General features: G+C 42.2%; 1 protein-coding gene across 2 annotated transcripts in view; it reads left to right on the top strand.

Moving 5' to 3' along the window:
• Positions 1-19269, top strand: part of LOC138963191 (armadillo repeat-containing protein 2-like) — a 32118-nt gene extending 12849 nt beyond the window's left edge. The window contains exons 10-20 of one of the 2 annotated variants that reach the window (XM_070335237.1): positions 334-506; positions 1326-1376; positions 1798-1943; positions 2333-2432; positions 2821-2961; positions 8687-8870; positions 9414-9536; positions 11630-11743; positions 12582-12714; positions 13408-13568; positions 13854-19269. In XM_070335237.1, the coding sequence (XP_070191338.1) occupies positions 334-506; positions 1326-1376; positions 1798-1943; positions 2333-2432; positions 2821-2961; positions 8687-8870; positions 9414-9536; positions 11630-11743; positions 12582-12714; positions 13408-13568; positions 13854-14020 (1493 nt within the window). In that variant the 3' untranslated portion in view covers positions 14021-19269. Of the gene's footprint in view, positions 1-333; positions 507-1325; positions 1377-1797; positions 1944-2332; positions 2433-2820; positions 2962-8686; positions 8871-9413; positions 9537-11629; positions 11744-12581; positions 12808-13407; positions 13569-13853 lie in introns of those variants that run through there. The other variant, XM_070335238.1, reaches the window with a different exon arrangement.
• The last annotated feature ends 4452 nt before the right edge of the window (positions 19270-23721 follow it).

The following is a 23721-nucleotide window of genomic DNA, read 5'->3' as shown; positions in this document are numbered from 1 at the left end:
GTTCATCTTTTGAGTTCTCTTTCAACTTGCAGTGAATTGGGTGGGTGGGAGATCTTGGGGGTAGAATAGGGGGTAAGTGTGTGAAATGTTAGGTGTAAACATGAAAATGTTGAGGAAGAAATGTTATTGTGAGATTAGTTTGTAGTGATTTCTTGTTTTTGTTGTTGTTCAACCGAAGGGTGAATTTTGTATGTTTGGTGTGTCAAACAAATATACAATATGAAGCACAAACCACATGGCATGATGTGAAACAGTTATCTGCAATTTGGGAGTTATATGAAAGACATTTTCTAATGAAATCAGTGACACTTATTATTTTTTTGTTGTTGACAGATATGCTTTTAGACACGATACGAAGCACAGACCACGTGTCATGCTGCGAAGCATTGATCTACTGTGTGGGAGCGGTCAAGTTCCTGACGGGCAACGCTGACATTCTCAAGCGACTGGCCCGGCTGGACTGCGTCAAAGTGTTCGCCACCCTCATGCACAACATCAATAAAACAGTGAGGAGGCTACTTTTTTTTTTGTCCAGCTATTGCAGCCAGAATTCTTTTTTTTTTTATTATTCTTTTTTTATTTTTTTATTCTCTTTTTGTGAATTTTTTTTTTAAATTTTTTTTTTTACATGTATACACTGTGCATTACAGGACATCACCTAAACAAAGGGACAGAACCATACAACAGAAGAACACTTGAACAAATACAACAGGCTACTTTTTTAGTTTTTAGTTTTGACCATTGTATTTGATATTATAAATAATCAGAATCCAAAACAAGAAGAGAACCTAACAGCAACCAGTTTTGGTAAATTCTTCATGAAATTTTTGTCAGACAGTCACTGATTTCTTCAGGGTGAAAATGACAAGTAAGGAATGACGGCACGTGATGTACAGTGTATTGTTATGATTGATATTACGTCAAAATATAAATAATCAAAATCAAATCATAATATATAATCGAAATCCTGCTTTTCCCTGCTTCCCTGAAGAACGACGTCAAGCTGTTCTATTTGCCTGCTTTTGCACGCTTCTCTGCCGTACTTTTGCCACTGATGCTCAAAAGCACCTACAGTAGGTAATAGGTGATAAATTCTTCTTTTTGTATTTTTGAATCACTTACGTGTCTGAGATATTACTTTGCATTCATAGATGATGGGGTCTGTTTGTATTATGCAAGTTACCAGTCATTCAAACATTTTCCTGAAACTGTTTATTTGAAGCATAATTACAATGAGCGTTGCTTCTGATTAGAATGTACTTTCAGTGTAGTGCTGAAGAAACGTATTCCACCAATTTCGGTGGGTTTTTTTGTGTTTTTTTCAGAACAAAGAAAATGGAAAAATAGGAGACCAGTTTGGGCACATCTTAGTACAGGTCAGTATGTATACCATGAACTATAATAACAAACAAACAAAACCAAAAAATATGTTGCAGTATGTTTGTGTTTGAATGTGTGTGTGTGTGTGTGTGTGTGAGGGAGAGAGAAAGAGAGAGACAGACAGGGAGACAGACAGACAGACAGACAGACAGACAGACAGACAGACAGACAGACAGACAGACAGACAGACAGACAGAGAGACAGACAGAGAGAGAAAGGAGAAGGCGAGGGGGAGGAGGAGTGACTGAGCGTCATCTGGTTGTATGTTCAGTCGTTTGATGTTGAATTTGCCTTACTGTTTTCTGAATTTATATTGCCAATGCAAATTTTGCTGTCTGATAGTTTCAAATCTGTTTTGTGATCTGAGGAAGTATGACATTTGAATACACAATTAATGGTTCCCATGCATTTTTACAGTTAGCAGCAGCATTACGAAACTTAGCGGACACCAGTTCTGGTCGCGATCGTTTCATTGCATACAATGTCGTGGAGGGTCTGGCTCAACTAATGGAATCTTACCCTGGCGACAGCGACCTCATGTTGTATATATCTCGGATCTTCAGGTCAGTTCTTCTGTGTGTGTGTGTGTGGGGATGTGTGTGTGTGTGTGTGTGCAGGCATTGTATGTGTGTGCATGCGTTAGTGTGTGTGTGTGTGTGTGTGCCTTTCTGTCTGTTTCTTTCTGTCTGTTCGTATATATATCTGAGTTTGTGTGACTATGTGTTCATTTAATTTTTCCATGCACTTTTCCTGCTTGGCTATCTGAAGCTGTCCATTGAAATGTGCCTATGACGACATAATATTTTGTTCTATTCTAGTGGCCTGAATTGTTTTACAAGCAAGGGAAAAACCACAGTGCATGCACACACATTGCTGTTTTGGGGGTTGTTTCTCTTTACATCATCACTGCAGTCACTTGTTGTTAATGATATGTCTGTGTTGTTTCTTTCAGTAAGGTGACGTTACACACGGACTGCTGCAATGCGCTGGCAGAAATGCACGGCTGTTACAAATCCTTCGTCAACTTACTCAAAAGGCACTTGAAAAAAGATGTAAGTATGAACATGGATTTGCATGAGTTAAGAAGCAGTGCCCTCAGCTCAATTTTCAAAGGTTGTTGGTGTTACAAGAGAAAAAGATTGTGCATATGGTTTAGATATGAAATAATTGTTGTAATTTTTCATGACGGATGTGGAGAAAAAATATCTTTTAGTATTACAAATTCTTGTAGTAATGATTGAGTTATTGAAATTTTATGGAAACAAATGCTGAATTGTTGTAAATTTCTCTTCAAATGGCGCCCATGAAAATGACCTGCATTTTTAAATCTCCCTCCTGTTTCAAATGTAATTTTCTCAGATTTTCAGAGGTATTCAGACGCAGAAATCATTTCATCACAAGACATTGTTTCACAATAACTTTTGCCTTGTTTGTGACCAGGATTTGGTGGTGCGACTGTGTTTTGTACTGGGAAACCTGACGGCAAAGAACGAACAGGCACGGCAAAGGTTGTACCAGGAGAAGGAAGGGATGGACACTCTTCTGGCTGTTCTCAAAACTTACGATGAGTTGGACGCTCAGGTAGGGAGGCGTTTTCATTGACAAATGTAGTACAGTGGTACCTGCCATGTGTGGCCCCTCCAATGAGAGGACACCTCCCTTGAAAGGACGCTTTCTGTTGTCCATATATCTATTATCTCTACCAAAGTATACCTGTCATGACAGGCCACCTGCAATGTGGGGCCCCTCCAATGAGAGGACACCTCCCTTGAAAGGACGCTTTCTGTTGTCCATATATCTATTATCTCTACCAAAGTATACCTGTCATGACAGGCCACCCGCAATGTGTGGCCCCTCCAATGAGAGGACACCTCCCTTGAAAGGACGCTTTCTGTTGTCCATATATCTATTATCTCTACCAAAGTATACCTGTCATGACAGGCCACCTGCAATGTGGGGCCCCTCCAATGAGAGGACACCTCCCTTAAAAAGACGCTTTATGTTGTCTATTTGTCTATTGTCTCTACCAAAGTATACCTGTCATGAAAGGCCACCTGCAATGTGGGGCCCCTCCAATGAGAGGACACCTCCCTTGAAAGGACGCTCTCTGTTGTCCATATATCTATTGTCTCTACCAAAGTATACCTGTCATGACAGGCCACCTGCAATGTGGGGCCCCTCCAATGAGAGGACACCTCCCTTGAAAGGACGCTCTCTGTTGTCCATATATCTATTGTCTCTACCAAAGTATACCTGTCATGACAGGCCACCTGCAATGTGGGGCCCCTCCAATGAGAGGACACCTCCCTTGAAAGGACGCTTTCTGTTGTCCATATATCTATTATCTCTACCAAAGTATACCTGTCATGACAGGCCACCCGCAATGTGTGGCCCCTCCAATGAGAGGACACCTCCCTTGAAAGGACGCTTTCTGTTGTCCATATATCTATTATCTCTACCAAAGTATACCTGTCATGACAGGCCACCTGCAATGTAGGGACACCTTTGGCTGGTCCCGAGGGTGTCCTTTTATCTCAGGTACCACTGTTGAATCAAAATGCATGTTTTCATCTGAGAATTCTTTATTATGAGTGGTCACAGTTATTCATTCGCTCAATAAGTAAGGGTTTATGTTTGGTTTTTTTTTTTGGTGCCGGTTAATTAGAAATCAACAGAATGGTCATATCTACACACAGTGGAACCCCCCTATTGAGACCCCCAATTTAAGACTCCCTCCTTTTTTAAGACCTTGTTTTCTCAGACTTTCTGTTCCTAACCTGTGTAACAGTACCCCCTTTTAACCCCTTCACCGCCACAGTATAACAGCATTTTGGTATGGCTGTGCGCCAGGGCAAATTTTGCTTTCTTCAGTAGGTTCACTAATCTGTTCACTGCTCAATCATTTATTGAGATATCTCTTAGATCTTTGGCATGTGGTTTGCTTACACCCTTTGCTATTATGTGATGACATGATCATTGGACTTTGTTTGTGATTGTTATAATAAAAATCGATATCAATATAATGACCATTTTTGTCAAAAATTACAGTTTCCAAACTTTCACACACACACTGCAGCACGTAAAACCGCAGAAAACACAGCTAAAACTGGTGTCAAACATCAGGTACTCACATTACAGCCCATAACAGTATTCTTCTGTGTGGTAATCCATAAATCACTTCTTGTAGAGCTTCCAGAACACTGTATCATTTGAAAACAGGTCTACGAGTTGATGTCCGACTTTCGGCCGCCATTTTGAATCTTATAGATCGGAAAAAACGTCTAAAAAAGTTTTCACCACGTGGTACTTACTTATCTGAACGGTCAATAGGAAAGAACTGTGTTTAAACCCCTACAAGAAGTTGGACAGTGGTTACCTCCCATTTAGTTTTCACAAATGTCCTGAAAAGTGCTGATGTAAATGCCACGTACATGGGCGTATGACAAACCAAACATGACCATGTACCTAGTCCGTGCTGGGCAGTGAAGGGGTTAAGACTCCTTCCTTTTTAAGACCTGATTTTCTCAGATTTGTGGAGGTCTTAAAAGGGGGGTTCCACTGTACTGCAGAGTCATGCACAGCATCCTGGAAGCGTAAGGGCGGGGATGTAGCTGAGTCGGTAGCGCGCTGGATTTGTATCCAGTTGGCCGCTGTCAGCGTGAGTTCGTTCCCACGTTCGGCGAGAGATTTATTTCTCAGAGTCAACTTTGTGTGCAGACTCTCCTCGGTGTCCGAACACCCCCGTGTGTACACGCAAGCACAAGACCAAGTGCGCACGAAAAAGATCCTGTAATCCATGTCAGAGTTCGGTGGGTTATAGAAACACGAAAATACCCAGCATGCTTCCTCCGAAAACGGCGTATGGCTGCCTAAATGGCGGGGTAAAAAACGGTCATATACACGTAAAATTCAGTGTACGTGGGAGTTTCAGCCCACGAACGCAGAAGAAGAAGAAGGTCCTAGAAGCGTCAGTAGCAATGGAATACAGTGGAACCCCCTTGTAAGACCCCCAAGACTCCCTCCCTTGTTTGACCTTGTTTTCTCACATTTTCTCTTCATGACCTGTGAAAATATACCCCCATTTTGAGACCTGATTTTCTTAGTCATTTTGTTTAGGTCTTACAAGGGGGTTCCACTGTAGACTGTGGCCGAGTGGTAACGCACTTGCGCTCGGAAGCGAGAGGTTGCGAGTTCGACCCTGGGTCAGGGCGTTAGCAATTTTCTCCCCCCTTTCCTAACCTAGGTGGTGGGTTCAAGTGCTAGTCTTTCGGATGAGACGAAAAACCGAGGTCCCTTCGTTGTACACTACATTGGGGTGTTGCACGTTAAAGATCCCACGATTGACAAAAGGGTCTTTCCTGGCAAAATTGTATAGGCATAGATAAAAAATGTCCACCAAAATACCCGTGTGACTTGGAATAATAGGCCGTGAAAAGTAGGATATGCGCCGAAATGGCTGCGATCTGCTGGTCGATGTGAATGCGTGATGTATTGTGTAAAAAAAAAAAAATCCATCTCACACGGCATAAATAGATCCCTGCGCCTTGAGTCCGAGTCTGGAGATACGCGCGCGATATAAGACTTCATATAATAATAGACATGAGCGTTCTCTGAGTAAGATCTAGTTTCTCATTCTCAAAGTAGAATTTTCCTTGTGTATTTTCTGTAAAAGTAACAATTTAGGTAGTGTATGCCTTGCCATTTATATGGCTGTGTTCTGTAAAAGTAACAATTTAGGTAGTGTATGCCTTGCCATTTATATGGCTGTGTTCTGTAAAAGTAACAATTTAGGTAGTGTATGCCTTGCCATTTATATGGCTGTGTTCTGTAAAAGTAACAATTTAGGTAGTGTATGCCTTGCCATTTATATGGCTGTGTTCTGTAAAAGTAACAATTTAGGTAGTGTATGCCTTGCCATTTATATGGCTGTGTTCTGTAAAAGTAACAATTTAGGTAGTGTATGCCTTGCCATTTATATGGCTGTGTTCTGTAAACGTAACAATTTAGGTAGTGTATGCCTTGCCATTTATATGGCTGTGTTCTGTAAAAGTAACAATTTAGGTAGTGTATGCCTTGCCATTTATATGGCTGTGTTCTGTAAAAGTAACAATTTAGGTAGTGTATGCCTTGCCATTTATATGGCTGTGTTCTGTAAAAGTAACAATTTAGGTAGTGTATGCCTTGCCATTTATATGGCTGTGTTCTGTAAAAGTAACAATTTAGGTAGTGTATGCCTTGCCATTTATATGGCTGTGTTCTGTAAAAGTAACAATTTAGGTAGTGTATGCCTTGCCATTTATATGGCTGTGTTCTGTAAAAGTAACAATTTAGGTAGTGTATGCCTTGCCATTTATATGGCTGTGTTCTGTAAAAGTAACAATTTAGGTAGTGTATGCCTTGCCATTTATATGGCTGTGTTCTGTAAAAGTAACAATTTAGGTAGTGTATGCCTTGCCATTTATATGGCTGTGTTCTGTAAAAGTAACAATTTAGGTAGTGTATGCCTTGCCATTTATATGGCTGTGTTCTGTAAAAGTAACAATTTAGGTAGTGTATGCCTTGCCATTTATATGGCTGTGTTCTGTAAAAGTAACAATTTAGGTAGTGTATGCCTTGCCATTTATATGGCTGTGTTCTGTAAAAGTAACAATTTAGGTAGTGTATGCCTTGCCATTTATATGGCTGTGTTCTGTAAAAGTAACAATTTAGGTAGTGTATGCCTTGCCATTTATATGGCTGTGTTCTGTAAAAGTAACAATTTAGGTAGTGTATGCCTTGCCATTTATATGGCTGTGTTCTGTAAAAGTAACAATTTAGGTAGTGTATGCCTTGCCATTTATATGGCTGTGTTCTGTAAAAGTAACAATTTAGGTAGTGTATGCCTTGCCATTTATATGGCTGTGTTCTGTAAAAGTAACAATTTAGGTAGTGTATGCCTTGCCATTTATATGGCTGTGTTCTGTAAAAGTAACAATTTAGGTAGTGTATGCCTTGCCATTTATATGGCTGTGTTCTGTAAACGTAACAATTTAGGTAGTGTATGCCTTGCCATTTATATGGCTGTGTTCTGTAAAAGTAACAATTTAGGTAGTGTATGCCTTGCCATTTATATGGCTGTGTTCTGTAAAAGTAACAATTTAGGTAGTGTATGCCTTGCCATTTATATGGCTGTGTTCTGTAAAAGTAACAATTTAGGTAGTGTATGCCTTGCCATTTATATGGCTGTGTTCTGTAAAAGTAACAATTTAGGTAGTGTATGCCTTGCCATTTATATGGCTGTGTTCTGTAAAAGTAACAATTTAGGTAGTGTATGCCTTGCCATTTATATGGCTGTGTTCTGTAAACGTAACAATTTAGGTAGTGTATGCCTTGCCATTTATATGGCTGTGTTCTGTAAAAGTAACAATTTAGGTAGTGTATGCCTTGCCATTTATATGGCTGTGTTCTGTAAAAGTAACAATTTAGGTAGTGTATGCCTTGCCATTTATATGGCTGTGTTCTGTAAAAGTAACAATTTAGGTAGTGTATGCCTTGCCATTTATATGGCTGTGTTCTGTAAAAGTAACAATTTAGGTAGTGTATGCCTTGCCATTTATATGGCTGTGTTCTGTAAAAGTAACAATTTAGGTAGTGTATGCCTTGCCATTTATATGGCTGTGTTCTGTAAAAGTAACAATTTAGGTAGTGTATGCCTTGCCATTTATATGGCTGTGTTCTGTAAAAGTAACAATTTAGGTAGTGTATGCCTTGCCATTTATATGGCTGTGTTCTGTAAAAGTAACAATTTAGGTAGTGTATGCCTTGCCATTTATATGGCTGTGTTCTGTAAAAGTAACAATTTAGGTAGTGTATGCCTTGCCATTTATATGGCTGTGTTCTGTAAAAGTAACAATTTAGGTAGTGTATGCCTTGCCATTTATATGGCTGTGTTCTGTAAAAGTAACAATTTAGGTAGTGTATGCCTTGCCATTTATATGGCTGTGTTCTGTAAAAGTAACAATTTAGGTAGTGTATGCCTTGCCATTTATATGGCTGTGTTCTGTAAAAGTAACAATTTAGGTAGTGTATGCCTTGCCATTTATATGGCTGTGTTCTGTAAAAGTAACAATTTAGGTAGTGTATGCCTTGCCATTTATATGGCTGTGTTCAGCTTTTTAGTCATTTTGATAGAGCTAGTTTTTGGCTGTTTGTAGAAAGCTAAAGTAAACAAAAGATATAAAATGTTGTGACCAATAGAAATATACAGTTGTAAAAGATGAATTTTTGTTGTTGGCATAATAATCACAAGTTTGAATTGTTTATGCAGGGAAAAGACACGTCTAGTGTGACATCCTCCGTGGAAGAACCAGAATCAAAAGACGACATCAACAAAGTGGAAGACGTGTTGATCAAAGTCATTCGAGTCTTGGCCAACCTATCCATCAGCGAAGATGTCGGCCCATTCGTTGCCGCCAACGAACAGTTTATGTCGTGTCTTCTGGGTATTATTGGTAAGACTTTTTGCAAACTTTCATTCATTGCAAAAGTTAAGCAATTGTGCCTTACAGTGAACCCCCCCCCTCTAAAGACCCCCATTTTAAAAACTTAGTTTACCATCTGATTTTGTAATGTCTGAATATTTTCCTCAATTTTAAGACTCTTTCACTTTTAGGATTTAGCGATTTTTTTCAAATGAATGGATGGAGGTCTAAGTAGGATTCCATGGCAGTCTCTTCTCTGTCTCCTGTCTGTCTGCTGTTCTTCATCGCCTTTATATGTGAATGCGTGATATATTGTGTAAAAAAAATTCCATCTCACACGGCATATTGTAAACGCCATGAGCCTCCCTCTGGGAGGGTATGTGCGTAGAAATATTCACTATAATAATAATAATTATACTTCTCAATGATCTTACCCGAATCACCGAGTAATACTCTATACATGCGGGAGGGGGGTGGGGTGTTAAAAGGAGGTTCCCCTGTCTGAAGTTGATTCAGGGAGTGGCTATTCCTCAGACGATATTCTCAAGAGAAGAGTGCTATGTGTGATTTCAGAGCGTAAAGACGTGGGAGAGAGTGAAGAGCTGATACTGAACTGCGTGGCCACAGTGAACAACTTGTCGTACTACACCACAAAGCAATCCTCGTTGGTGCAGCAGCATATTGCTATTGCTGAGTGTAAGTATATCTAGCCCTTTGTGTGTCATGTGATTGTAGCTTCTTCTTCTTGGTTGTTCATGGGCCGAAACTCCAATCTGCACTTGTGTTTTTACTGGTATGACCGGGCGGGGATGTAGCTCAGTCGGTAGCGCGCTGGATTTGTATCCAGTTGGCCGCTGTCAGCGTGAGTTCGTTCCCACGTTCGGCGAGAGATTTATTTCTCAGAGTCAACTGTGTGCAAACTCTCCTCGGTGTCCAAACACCCCCGTGTGTACACGCAAGCACAAGACCAAGTGCGCACGAAAAAGATCCTGTAATCCATGTCAGAGTTCGGTGGGTTATAGAAACACGAAATTACCCAGCATGCTTCCTCCGAAAGCGGCGTATGGCTGCCTAAATGGCGGGGTAAAAACGGTCATACACGTAAAAGCCGTGGGAGTTTCAGCCCATGAACGAACAAACAAAAAAACAACTGGTATGACCGTTTTTACCCCGCCATGTAGGCAACCATACGCTGATTTCAGGGGAAATGTGATTGTAACATTTAAGGTTTGGAATAATGATGCGTGATAACCCAGGTCCCTATGTTTTCTTTTGGAGAAGTATTTAGAGGTCATTTCATAGAAACAAAAACAAAATACAACACAAAATATTGATGAACGTGAGAGGCACAGCGAATAACACATGCACACACACTTGTGCACACAAACACAGACCCCCGATACATAAATGTCCCTAATTGCAGCTTGTTTTCAACACTGTGTTTGAGTAATAACACCTCCCTGCACCGCTGTAAAAGACTGTCAAGAGGGCGGAACGTAGCTCAGTTGGTAGTGCACTATTAGTGTGGGTTCGATCCCCACATTCGGCGAGAGATTTATTTCTGGGAGTCAACTTTGTGAAGACTCACTTCGGTATCCGAACACCCCCTTGTGCACACATGTGCACGAAAAAGATCCCAAGTTCACAGCGAAAGTCTCAGGGCTTGGAAAACAAGAAGAAAAGCATGCATCATCTCTCGTCTTTGATTATCATGATCGTATTTATAGAAACGCGAAAATACCCAGCATGCTTCCTCCGAAAGCGGCGTATGGCTGCCTAAATGGCGGGATAAAAACGGTCATACACGTAAAAGCCGTGGGAGTTTCAGCCTATGAACGAACAAACAAAAAAACAACTGGTATGACCGTTTTTACCCCGCCATGTAGGCAACCATACGCTGATTTTGGGGGAAATGTGATTGTAACATTTAAGGTTTGGAATAATGATGCGTGATAACCCAGGTCCCTATGTTTTTCATACAAACAAAAACAAAATACAACATAAAATATTGTTGAACGTGAGAGGCAGAGCGCCAGAGCTGGCGTGTTCGAGTCAAAGTATCACACCATATCTTCAGCGTATTACCTTCTTCTTCTTCAGCGTTCCAGAATTGTCTGCTTACGTGTGAGCTCGTTTGCCCATTTGGGTTCCCCACACTATACTCAGAGAGCATAGTCAGCTTCACTCCGCCTTCGTTGAGTAAGCATGCTGGGTATTTTCGTGTTTCCATAACCCACCAAACTCTGAAATGGATTACAGGATCTTTTCCGTGCGCATTTGGTCTTGTGCTTGCGTGTACACACGAAGGGGGGTTAAGTCACTAGCAGGCCGGCACATAAGTTGACCTGGGAGATCGAAAAAATTTCCACTTTTAACCCACCAGGCGGCAGCGACCGGGATTCGAACTCACGACCTCCCGATTAGGAGGCCGACGTTTTACCACCACGCCACTGCGCCCGTCTAGCGTATTACCAATTCGTGTCCCAATATAGGCCAACTGGTCTAAGAGGACGTTAAACCCTAATAGTCAGTCAGTCAGACTGTCAAGACATTCCTACTGACTTTATTTGTGCTCCCGGCATGGTGTTTCACATGAAAGGAAAACGGTAAAAGAGCACGTATTTCCAAGACCTGTCCCAATATAAGCCAACTGGTCTAAAAGGACGTTAAGTCCCAATAGTCAGTCAATTCCTGCTGACTTTTCTTGTACATTCTTTTCTTCGCAGCAGGGTGTCTCACGTCAAAGAAAAACAAATCTGATGAAGTGATTGCTTGTGTGTGTGTTTCAGCTTTACTGAAGTTGGTGCTAACAAACAACATGGAGGGGATGCTGGAAGCAGCGCGTGTCTTTGGCAACCTGACGCGCCACAAACCTGTCCGGGACTTCCTCTCAAAACAGAAAGGTAACGCTATAGCTTGATCAGAAGAGGGGAGAGAATAAATAATGGTGGTGGGGTGGGGTGGGGTGAGAGGAGAGACAGACAGGGACAGAGGTACAAAAACACAAGGGTGCACACAAACACACACACACACACACACACACACACACACACACACACACACACACACACACACACACTGGGTGGCCGAGTGGTAACGCACTTGCGCTCGGAAGCGAGAGGTTGCGTGTTCGACCCTGGGTCAGGCCGCAAATTTCTCCCCCCTTTCCTAACCTAGGTGGTGGGTTCAAGTGCTAGTCTTTCGGATGAGACGAAAAACCGAGGTCCCTTCGTGTACACTACACTGGCAAAATTGTATAGGCATAGATAAAAATGTCCACCAAATACCCGTTTGACTTGGAATAATAGGCCGTGAAAGGTGAATGCTCGCCTAATAGGCTTGAGGTTTGCTGGTCGATGTGAATGCGTTATATATTGTGTGTAAAAAATGTCTGTTTTTCCATTTCAAACGGCAGAAAATTAATATGTAAAGCGCGGAGAGCACAGTAAATTGTGGTTCGCGCTATATAAGCTCTTCATAATAATAATAACACACACACATACACACACACACACACACATGTCATGCTTGCTTTTACACATGCACACACACACACAATCACACGCATGAATGCACGTACAGACACACACACACACTTACAGTTCTGTAGCAACAATGAGGAAAAACCCTAAATGGAGAATAATGACTCACAGAGACATTCGATCTGTTGGACAGTTTGTGTAAAATTTGAACTGAATTTAGCCCTTGACTTGGAATGTCAACGCCATGATTTGTGTGCAGTGGATGAGATAATGGTGACGCTGCTAGACTCTGGCAACAGGGAGATGGTGTTCATTGCATGCGGCGTCCTCATCAACTTCATGGTGGATGAGGAGAACAGATCTCTTTTGAAACGAGAGAACGGCATTGCCAAGTAAGCTTCTTCACATGTGCTGAATGTTTGGAGATTGGTGGGACTGGGAAATAGGTGGAGGGTGGGACTGGGAAATAGGTGGAGGGTGGGACTGGGAAATAGGTGGAGGGTGGGACTGGGAAATAGGTGGAGGGTGGGACTGGGAAATAGGTGGAGGGTGGGACTGGGAAATAGGTGGAGGGTGGGTTGGGTTGGTGATGAGATTTGGTTAGGGAAGGATCAAGGGGGGGGGGGAGGGGGGGGGTGTCATCTTGAGGCCAGTCAGCTTTGTGGTGAATGTTGAATACAAACTTCTCTTGAAACTAGAGATTGGTGTGGTAAATATGGAACACTACATGGCTTGCTGTGTCGCACCAGATTTACATGAGTTGCTTTTTTAAAACAGTGAACTGCGAGCAAAAGCGCGCTTTTCAATATTTGAAAAAGGAACAAGTGTAAATCTGTTTTGACATAGCAAGCCATGTAGTATTCTGTTTATCCTATATACTGTACTTACATGTACATTGTATTTGACTCAAAACGTCCCACAGTCCAAATTGAAGACGCTTCTTTTGGAACCTCGATCTCTTTAAAAGCCTCGTGCAATCTTTGACATCAAGCTTTTATATCTGAAATGTATATCTTGGTATAGCGCATTTTTGTGTGCTAGCTTGTTTGCGCTGTAGCTGACTTTCTCCCCCTTGTGTGTGACAGGTGCATAGAGGTGTTGCGTGACTTTGGACGCGAGGACTGGCAGCTGAGCGCCACGGTGTGCAAGATGCTGTGTAACTACAGCGCACGCATCACCAGCACCACGGACATGTTCGGTGTCGCTGAGGCACGCCAACTCTCAGACCTCCTCTTTGAGTATCTAGGTAAGCAGAACAATGGTAACGAGAAACAAAAAGTGCGAGAAACAAAAAGACCCCCAAATACTGGACTCACCTGTTTAACAAAGATATTCTGCATGCTTGCATGTGTGTGTGTGTGTGTGTGTGTGTATGTGCGCTTTAAATTGTTCACTCAAGTGAAGTTGGGCAGTGTGCCACCTGCTGTGTAAGTAAAACAAGTCAACGTAAAGTGCTATCTTGTTTGTCTTGACGTTCTTGGAACCAGCTCTTAAAATGGAGGTTTCACTTTAGCTCTGAATCTGATTGCAGACAGAGACAGTGCACTGGCAACATGTCTGGACGCCGAGGAAGAAGCGGAGATGCAGGAGTATATTCAGGAGACGTGGGAGAACGAGTTCTGTCCTGTCGCCACCCAGCTTCTGCGACGCATCGAGTCGCATCAATCTGAACTTGAACCACTGGAATCCCCTGGTTAAACTCAACTGTCGCACATGTACTGAATGGTTTTGTTTGATGCTGTGTGACGTTTGCTTTGTGTGAGAAATTCCAGTCAAAGTCTATTGGATGTGTGATAATGAGACGTTAATTACTATTTATAATTGAGGTGTAAATTATAACTTGTTGTGCTGAATGAAGTTTGGATTGAAGTGTGACTGCAAGCTGCCAGTATTAATGTGGGTAAAAGACCTGGGTGTAATAATCTTCAGGAGATTTGACATTGCTGGCTGCAGTCATTGTGTGATCATACTTTTCACTCGCTAAGAGTGTCAGTGTATGTTTGGTAAATGTTACTGAATTGCTGGATGATTGATGGCTTACAAGAGTTTGACTGCTTTTGTGTGATGTTAGTTTTGTGTCTAGTGTTGGTATGCGTCTGTTTAAGGCGAAAATATGTTTGAATCCTTTCTTCAATTTACATGCAAACCTGTTTGAAATAGTTACTTTGCTGTTACTGAACTGTTCGGGGAAAAAAATGAATGTGATATCATTTTTCTCTTTTAGAAAGTTAATTATTTGCCAGACACTTTCTGCCATGTACTTGTACAAGAGGTTGTGACGATGTTTTCCATATCTTTGCTTCTTCGTGTTTTCTGAATACTGCATTTTTTTTGGTCTACAATGTTTCTAGGGTTTTTGATCTCTTATGTTATTTAAAAGATTCAAAAAAGCATGTGTTTGTTGCATGCAAGACATTGCTGATTCAACCCTATGACCGTTTTGCAAATTAACAGGATAGTTTTATCATTTATAATTAATGTGTGTGTGTGTGTGTGTGTGTGTGTGTGTGTGTGTGTGTGTGTGTGTGTGTGTGTGTGTGTGTGTGTGTGTGTGAGAGAAATAAATGATGTGTGAAGTCTTTGCAGTGAAAAGAATTTCAAGTTGGAATAGCACACCTTTGTATATGAGTGAACATTTTGAAACTCTCTCAAAAGATACCTTCACATACATTTGGTAGGCATCTTGCGTTAAAAAGATGAGGGATTTTCAGGGAAACGTTTCCTTTCATCAACAAGAATAATATGAATTAAACTTGGAACACTGAATACCATCAATGAAAAAAATTGATAACATTTTGTTACGCTGAAGGTCTATGGTGTAACTGTCTTGTCACATTTTATGGTTTGCGGTGCTGTTTAAATCATTTGTCGTACGACATTCCGTCCTTCCTTCTGCTAATCAACTATGAGTTTAGCATGAGGTGAAAATAAATCTGTTGATATATCTCTCTATTGTCCTATTAGGGTGAAAAAAGCTTTCACTGCTTAGTTAATCTGAATTTGATGCATTTGTTAGTTTGGCTTTTCAGGCGTTTAGTATGACTCTCTAAAGCTATTGTTTTTATAATTATTTGAATTGTGGGTAGTTTTTCCGTTTCTCAGATTTTACATTTTGGTCAGTCAGTTTGCTTGTCAGAATTGTTTAGAAACTGAATGGCTTTTGGGAAAAGCTTGTTTATTGTGTGCATTTGGTATTCAAATATCGGTGTGAGCATTTTTTGTTCTGTTTGCTTAAAATTGAAATATTAGATCTATATAAACAACATCAGGGAATTATATCCGTCCATTACATTCCATACCTTTTCTGCGTGTCAAGATATGAATTGTTTGATTGTCTGTTGTTGGTGGCTTTATTTAAACTTCGAGCAATTGTTGCAACAATTTTTGTACCTCACCAGCTAAAACATTAATCACTGTGTCAATTCATTCAAACTTGTATGCCATTGAAGGCACTCAATTTAGCTATCGGGCACACTGCTCGGATCAAAGATTTCTTTCACATGGGTTATGTGACCGCTGCCTAAATATGGGTACCCCCAAAATCGACCTGACAAAAACGTAACGTACCAATTAAAAAATCGACAACAATTCAGAATAGGCAGAACTTGGCAAGTTAACATACAAAGACAAAGTCAAATCAATGATCTACTCAGATCAGATTCTTTTCTTTAGCTATCTTGCATATTTCTTCTGTTATGCCATTTTTACTGGTGCAGGTGTGGATCGATAGCATGATAGGAAAAACATGTGAGTTTTTTTAGTCAATTTTGAGGGGTACCATGACAAAAAGCGCTGTATTTCAGCAATGATTTGGTAGGTTGCTTCAAAACTTTTAGGATCTTAAGCTTACATACAAGAGGTACAATAATTGTTTTGCCAAGTTCATTGTTTTGATTTGTTATGAGGATATTTTCAGATATGAACAGAGGTTTTGGTGTGAAAATGTAAACATATTTTGTGGTGAATTAATTAACCAGATGTGCATATCATTGCTGCAAGATTTGACAAAATAAAAGTGAAAAGTTGACATAATACTTGTGAAGCAATTTGGATATAGAGTGCATCACAATCTCTTATGATCACCTTTTTTCAATAAGATTTTATAAAGCAAGTTCAAACAAATTGAAATTTTTAACACATTTGACATTTACTCTTACAAGTAAATTGGAATTTTTTTTTGTGAGATAAAAAATGCTGGTATTTTGCTTTTAAATTGTGATGTTGAAAAGCCATTGATGCACCGAGTTTGTGTCCAGCTCTGAGATGGTAAAACCACTGCCTTTTTTCTCTACTATGAATGTCATTGTCTTTGTGGTGTATCATACACAGAACCACAACAGAAACTTACAAGCATAACATTCCAAAATGCTTAGGATTATGTCTCATTTTCCTAAATCCATCTGGGCATTGTATGTTTGTACTTATAGTATTTTTGTGTGCTATGAAATAACTGCAACTATGAACCACTTTGTGTGTGCATGTGTATGTTTTTATTTAAGTACAGTTTCACAACATTGCCTGTGTCTTCGGTCTGAATGTTAGTGTCCTATGCAATGATACAAGATTCACCAAATCCATGCATATATGTATTACCACAAGTTTAACGTTCAAAATTGCGTTCGAACATTAGACAAATACAAGTACTGACAAAAAGGTTACCAAATTTCCTGCATAACCTGTTCAGCCTTCAGGCTTAAAATATTAGCTAGAAGATTAAAACGCTTGCCTGTAATAGCTTTTACTGAGATTTCACAAAGTTTGAGTTAGTAGTAGGTTAGACAGAATTGTACAGTATGATGTTTAGCTTTTTTCTAGTACTAATATTCAGATTGTGTTTGCAGCCTTGTAGCTGGTTCAAGTTTAAGCATCGTTTTACAAACTTGTGAGTTGGATGGAATGAAGAGTTGTAAAGCACCGATTTCAACCTTGTAGCAGTTCTTAGCATTATTAAGTTATCTTTAGTTTTTTTGCGCAGGGTTTAGGTTTGCGGGAAGTTGAGTTGTTGTTGGTTTTTGATTCCATAATGACTGGATTTAAAAACGATTTTATCTTAGCCCACTTTCTTTGTGATATGAACCTTCATGAGGAATTTCTCTTCATGCATTTGTTTCTATTCTGCATTCATTTTGCCCCATATCTCTTTTATCTGACATTATGCTTTTGTGAGTATACATGAGGCCAGAGCTTAGTACTCTTCTCTGTAGAAGATTCCAGGCTTTGTGTGCACATGTGAAAATGATGTAAATTAGAACGGATTTTTTCAAAAAGTCATGTTTCTGGTCACTCACAAACAATACACTTACCTGCAAGGAACGGCGTCATTTGCCCAACTTATGCAAGTCGTGGAATATAGTAAGCAACAATGTTGTCTCTTGAAACAGTATTTTTACAAGTGCATTTTTGTCAAAGTGCATTTTTGTCAAAGAATTTCAGTATATGATATGAGCATCTAAAAGCACTTGTTTCCTTTGTTCTGAAATGAATGATATATTTCAACAATATTGTCCCCCCGCGGGTTAGGGGGAAGAATTTACCCGATGCTGCCCAGCTCCCCAGATTCTGTTTCTCCTTTTACCCTTGTTAAGTGTTTCTTGTATAGAATATTAAGTCAATGTTTGTAAAGATTTTAGTCAAGCAGTATGTAAAAAATGTTAAGTCCTTTGTACTGGAAACTTGCATTCTCCCAGTAAGGTCATATATTGTACTACATTGCAAGCTCCTGGAGCAATTTTTTGATTAGTGCTTTTGTGAACAAGAAACAATTAACAAGTGGCTCTATCCCATCCCTTTCCCCGTCGCGATAAAACGACGTTAAACACCAAATAAAGAAAGAACAATGTTGTCTCTTGAAACAGTATTTTTACAAGTGCATTTTTGTCAGTGCATTTTTGTCAAAGAATTTCAGTATATCTTCTTCTTCTTCTTCTTGGCGTTCGCAGAGGTTACACAATCAGTCCAGCACTGGTGATAAATGTTGTCGTTTTCTCCAACTCCTGTCGACTGCCGTATAGTTTGGTCTGCAAGGGAGTTGGTGACGGCCACACTTCTTTTCGTTCCTCATCTAGTAAGGGACATCGCTGTAAGATGTGTTCCGCTGTTTGGTCCTCTTGACCGCAGGCACAGGTTGGTGATGGCGCCAGCTTGAACTTTCGGTTCATGTGAGCATTGAGCCTGTTGTGGCCAGTACGCAGCCTGATGAGGTTGACTTGCTGCTCTCTGGACATTGTGTGGTAGTCATCTCTGTTTGTCCTTGGCCTCATCAATGCCTTGATGATTGTCTTCTGCTCACTAAAGCTGACACTGTTTTCAGGTTGGTCTTCCACGGCTCCTTCTTTTGCCAGCTCATCTGCCCTTTCATTTCCTGGTATCCCACAGTGTGCTGGTATCCACTGGAGGACAACTCTTCTGGTTTGTCTGACCATCTGTAATGCTTTGGCCAGCTGTGGGAGTTTGTCGTTCTCTAGGGCCTGAAGGACTGAAAGGGCGTCCGAGAGGAAGACAACTTGGTAGCAAGGGTCTGCGGAGTCCTGAACGAAGGAGGCGGCCTGCATGAGAGCTTCTGCTTCTGCTTTATAGTTTGTGCAGTGTTTGCCAGTGGCAACGCTGGATGTAGCTGTATGTCCCCCAGGGAACTGGATGAGAATGCCTGCACCTCCATTGAGCACGGCGTTAGTTGCTGATCCATCGGTGTATACATGGATCCACGCCTCTTTTGGGTACTGTTCGTCGATCAGGGCTAAGGTGAGTGCCTGTCGAGCTGTGTCAATCTGATCTTCTCCTGAGGTAACATGTGGAACACTGGTGCAGATCTGGATGCCTGGTTTCTCTGTTGCCTTGGGGGTTTCCTCTTCTTCTTGAGTCAGAGGTAGAGTGTTCTGTGGAAGGACTTCCCTGTACTGTCGAGAAAGTCTCTTGCTCTCGTGTACAAAACTGCTCCGTTTAAGCCGGTTCTTGGTGAGGTTGCTCAGTCTGTGCTTCATGGGGTGGTCGGGTAGGCACTTGAGCTTCTCGGCCTGTACCATAGTCTTGGCTTCTCTTCTCTGACAGAGGGGTTGGATGGTGGTAAGCTTCTCCATTTCCTTGATGGGCGTGGATTTCATTGCACCGGTGATGAGTCGGAGGGCCTGGTTTTGCACACGGTCAAGGGTCTGCAGGTTTGTCTTGGCTGAGGTTGACCACGCTGTGGAGCCGTACTCGAGGTGGGGTCTGATTGTTCCCTGGTATACTGTCTTCAGTATCTTCTCGTTCGCTCCCCAGGTGGTACCTGCCAGCTTCCTGAGTATGGCTAGCTTGCGCCGGGCCTTCGTCTCTGCCTGTGCAATGTGTGGTTTCCAGGTCTGCCGTCTATCAAAGGTGACACCAAGGTACGTTGCTTCTTCATCCTCTCTCAGAGGAGTTCCACCAAGCCTAATGGTTCCGGCTTTCTGCTTTGGCGACAGTGTGAATAGGGTGGTGGAGGATTTCTCCTTGTTGATGGAGACGCACCAATCTTCTGCCCATGCGTTCAGCCTATCTGCCGCTTGCTGCATTCTGTAGGTGGCAGTACTTGCGTGCTCCTCCTTGCACCAGATCACAAGGTCGTCTGCGTAGAGAGCAGCTTTGATCCCCTTGGGCATCTCAGACACCAGATCGTCGATGAAGAGAAGGAAGAGTGTGGGGGAGAGGACTCCGCCCTGAGGGACGCCATGACGAAGGAGGAACTTCTTGCTTTTGGTCTGGTCGACGTTAACTCTTGCCCTACGGTTATAGAGGTAAGAGCGAATCCACTGGTACATGTTGCTGGACACGCCTTTCCTCAGCAGTTTTACAAGGAGTCCATCTTTCCAGACCTTGTCAAAGGCCTTCTGAAGATCTATCCAGGTGACGAAGACCAGCTTCTGTTCCTGAAAGGCATCTTCAATTTCTTGCGCCAGGTAAGTGACCTGATCTTCAGTGCTGCGGAACTGTCGGAATCCAGCTTGTTCAGGGGCGAGGAGGTTCCTGGATTCCAGGTACCACCTGAGGCGCTCGTTCACAATTCTCTCCAGGGTCTTCACAACACAGCTGGTGAGGCTGATTGGGCGATAGCTGGTGGCCTTCTTTGGATCCTTCCCTTTTTTTAAGATGGGGATCATGATCGCTTCTCGCCAGAGTTGTGGTAGCGATCCTTCTTGCCAGCTGCTGTTGAAGACCTCGAGTAGCTTGTTCTCTGCTGCACTACCAAGGTGGGTTAGCATCTCGTTGGTGATGCCGTCTGGGCCAGGGGACTTCTTCGCCTTTGACTTTTTCAGAGCTGAGTGCAGCTCGTGGAGTGTGAGTGGTTGACTCATGGCTTCCACTGTCGACTGTCTGGCAGGTCTCTCTCTTTTCTCTCTTCTTGCTTCTCTCTGTTTCTCGGGGCTAACATGGAGGTTGCTCTCAGCTGCATAGCTTTCAGCAAATTGGTTGGCAGCATGCTTTCCAGTTAGCACCTTCCCGTTCTCTTCTAATGTGATCTTTCCTCTGCTGGTGTTCTCATCATTCAACTGCTTGGTGAGCCTCCAGAGCTTTCTGCCATCCTTCTCAAGGTTCAGAGAGCTTGTTTTCTCTTGCCAGCTTCTCCGTCTTGCCTGTAGCTTCTTTTTGAGAAATTTGGCTTTGGCTTCCTGGAGGCGGATGTTGTTGTTTTGTGACGGGTTGACTTCTGCTTCCCTTCTGGCGTCTGCCAGATCATCATCCAGTTCCTGCAATTCATTGCTCCAGTAGGGCTTATAGTCTCTCCTGGCACCCCTGGGAATGGACTCACGCGCTGCTCTGAGGATGCTCATGTTGAAGTCCTTTGCCACCATGTTGATGTCTTCCCGCAGTGGGGCACTGCGGTTATGAAATTAAAGGCCCCTCCTGTTTTTGGAACCGCAGGAGCTTTCTAGTTTGCTGTTAGGTAGATTTTTGGTTCCTCTTTCCTGTCATGCTCTCTTTTTCTTCATGAATTCTTTTCTTTTTTCTGCCTTCTTGCTCATTCACCTGTATTTTTTTCCAAAAATCTCTTCTCTTGCCGCTTGTCTCGCGATTCATGTATAGTTTAATCTGTTAGTGTTCTGATGTAAGTCCAGCAGTAGATAGGTTAAGCCTATTTTAACATACTGGAAACTGGTAATCTTCCAGTAGGTATTAATTTAGTTTTACTAAAGCCTGCTGGGACACAAGTAATGGGTCAGTGCATTTGTAAACAGGAATCACTTGACAAGTGGCCCCCTTCATCCCCCCCTTCCTCGTCCTGATATGGCTCTGCGTAGTCGGCTGGACGTTAAGCAACAAATAAACAAACAAACAAACAAAATGTTGATGTCTCGACCCTCGACTCTGATGTCTTTGGTGAGTTCGCTGGTGCGGTGTCTAAAGAGGAACCAGTTCGCTCTTTTGTAGTTCCACCGTGGGAAGGAAGCTTCAGTGCAGGACTCCATGCCCAGGGTCAAAAAGACTGGCCGATGGTCACTTCCACCTAGCTGTTCTCCGACCTCTCTGCTGGTTAGCTGGTGCATGTCTTCCGTGCAGAAGGCTAGGTCAGGAGTTGATGTAGTGTGCCATCTTCTGGAGTAGAATGTAGGGCAGTCAAAGGGACTGTTCAAAAGGATGAGACCTTTGTCGTCCTGCCAGTTCTCCACCTCTTCTCCTCTCCGATCCAGGTGGTCATATCCCCAACTCTGTGAATGACTGTTGAAGTCACCCACCACGATGAAGTTGGAGGCCTTTGCGGGGATCGTGTCAAGGGCGAGGTGTCTATCATTGGGGCAGTAGAAGTTGACAAGATGGAATTCTGATGTCTTCGTCTGGATTCGAATCACCTGATATTCGGAGTCCTCCATGTGCGTTTCTATCAAACAGGCATTGATGTTGTTCCTGATGAGGGTCAGGATTCCTCCTTTGCTTCGGTCTGTTCTGTCGGACCTAAGGCATTGGTAGCCTCTCACCTTGAAGGACTTTTGGGGTGTCAGGTGCGTCTCCTGAATACAGCAGATGTTGATGTTCTTCTCATGCAGGATATGCTCCAACTCTGTCTTCTTGTTCAGGATACTTTCTGCGTTCCAGTGCATGACCTGAAAAGGTCGCTGCTGACTGGGTTTCTTCCTGGTTGTGGTGGTGCCAGTCACTTTCCTCCCGCGTCCCCTGGCGTGACAAGACGGACGGGAGGGACCTCCAGTAGTTGGGGCTGGGTCCCTTTGAGGCATGGGACCCGACGCTGCTCCATCCTGGGGGGTCCTCAATGGGCGAGCGCCATTTCCATCTGTGCTGGTTGATTGTGTCATCATTTGCGTAAGTGCGTGTACCCGTGGTTTGTTAGAATGCGCCGTGCGGCCCGGGTCCTCCGTCTTCAGCATTCGGGGTTTTCTGTTGGGGTTACCTCACCCTTAGCTCATGGCCCGTACGTCCTACCCTGAGAGCACAGGGGGGAGGATTTTCCGGGATCCCACCCGGAGCCAGTTTGGTCCGCGGCCGCAAGCGGCTGATCTCCATATCTGAAGACCGTTCCCCTATCCGCCACCCGGGGACGCGCTGGGTTGGGGGTGGTCGCCCCACTGAAAATCCCACACTGGGTTAAGAAAGATCAGCCTGTCCCAGATTTCAGTATATGATATGAGCATCTAAAAGCACTTGTTTCCTTTGTTCTGAAATGAATGATATATTTCAACAATATTGTGAAATGCGTTGTCCAAAGAAGAGGTCTAAAGGAGTGAATGTGTTTGTAAGACAAAAAACATGTGCTTACATATTAATGTTTATCTGTGTGTGTGGAATATTTGTGTGTGGTGGTTTGTTTTTTTGTGTTTTTTTTTTTGGGGGGGGGGGGGTATTTGTGTTTTTCATTTTATTGCTGATGAAACATTTGAAATGGATGACTACTTGTAGAGTATAATTCTGTAAAGAGTATCTTTGGTGTATCTGTCCAGCACATCTGTCAGACTTCATGTTTGCACATGTGTGCATGCGAGTGTGATTACATCAGTATGTTTGCTTATGTCTTGACAGGGGAAATATGCACATTTTCTGTCAATCTTTTATCTTCTTCTTGTCTTTCTTCGTTTAAATAACTGCCGTTGCTTTTGTATGTGTGCTGATTGTTATTGTAGATATTTCTGCTCAAAGCATTTGTGAGAACATTCCATTAGTTTTCAACTTGTGATATATTGGATGGCTCCACCACATAGACAGTATTACATTGTTTCACCCTATGCTGTGTGCCATTTTTTTGTTCTGGTTTCCCTGTTTGGGATTTTTCTTGTGTTTCAGCAAATGTGATTTTATCATATTGTCTAATAAGCTTGAGTGTATGGATTATTCTGCCCAGTAACAAAACATGTTTTCCTGATTTTGGTTAAATTTGGATTTTTTTTTGTCCTTTATCATTTATGAGTTTGATCATAATTTATTATCAGTCTTCT

This window comes from Littorina saxatilis, linkage group LG3, assembly GCF_037325665.1.
Source record: "Littorina saxatilis isolate snail1 linkage group LG3, US_GU_Lsax_2.0, whole genome shotgun sequence".
NCBI lineage: Eukaryota > Metazoa > Mollusca > Gastropoda > Littorinimorpha > Littorinidae > Littorina > Littorina saxatilis.
The sequence above is the reverse complement of the archived record's forward strand: the minus strand, read 5'-3'. Positions and strand labels throughout refer to the sequence as shown.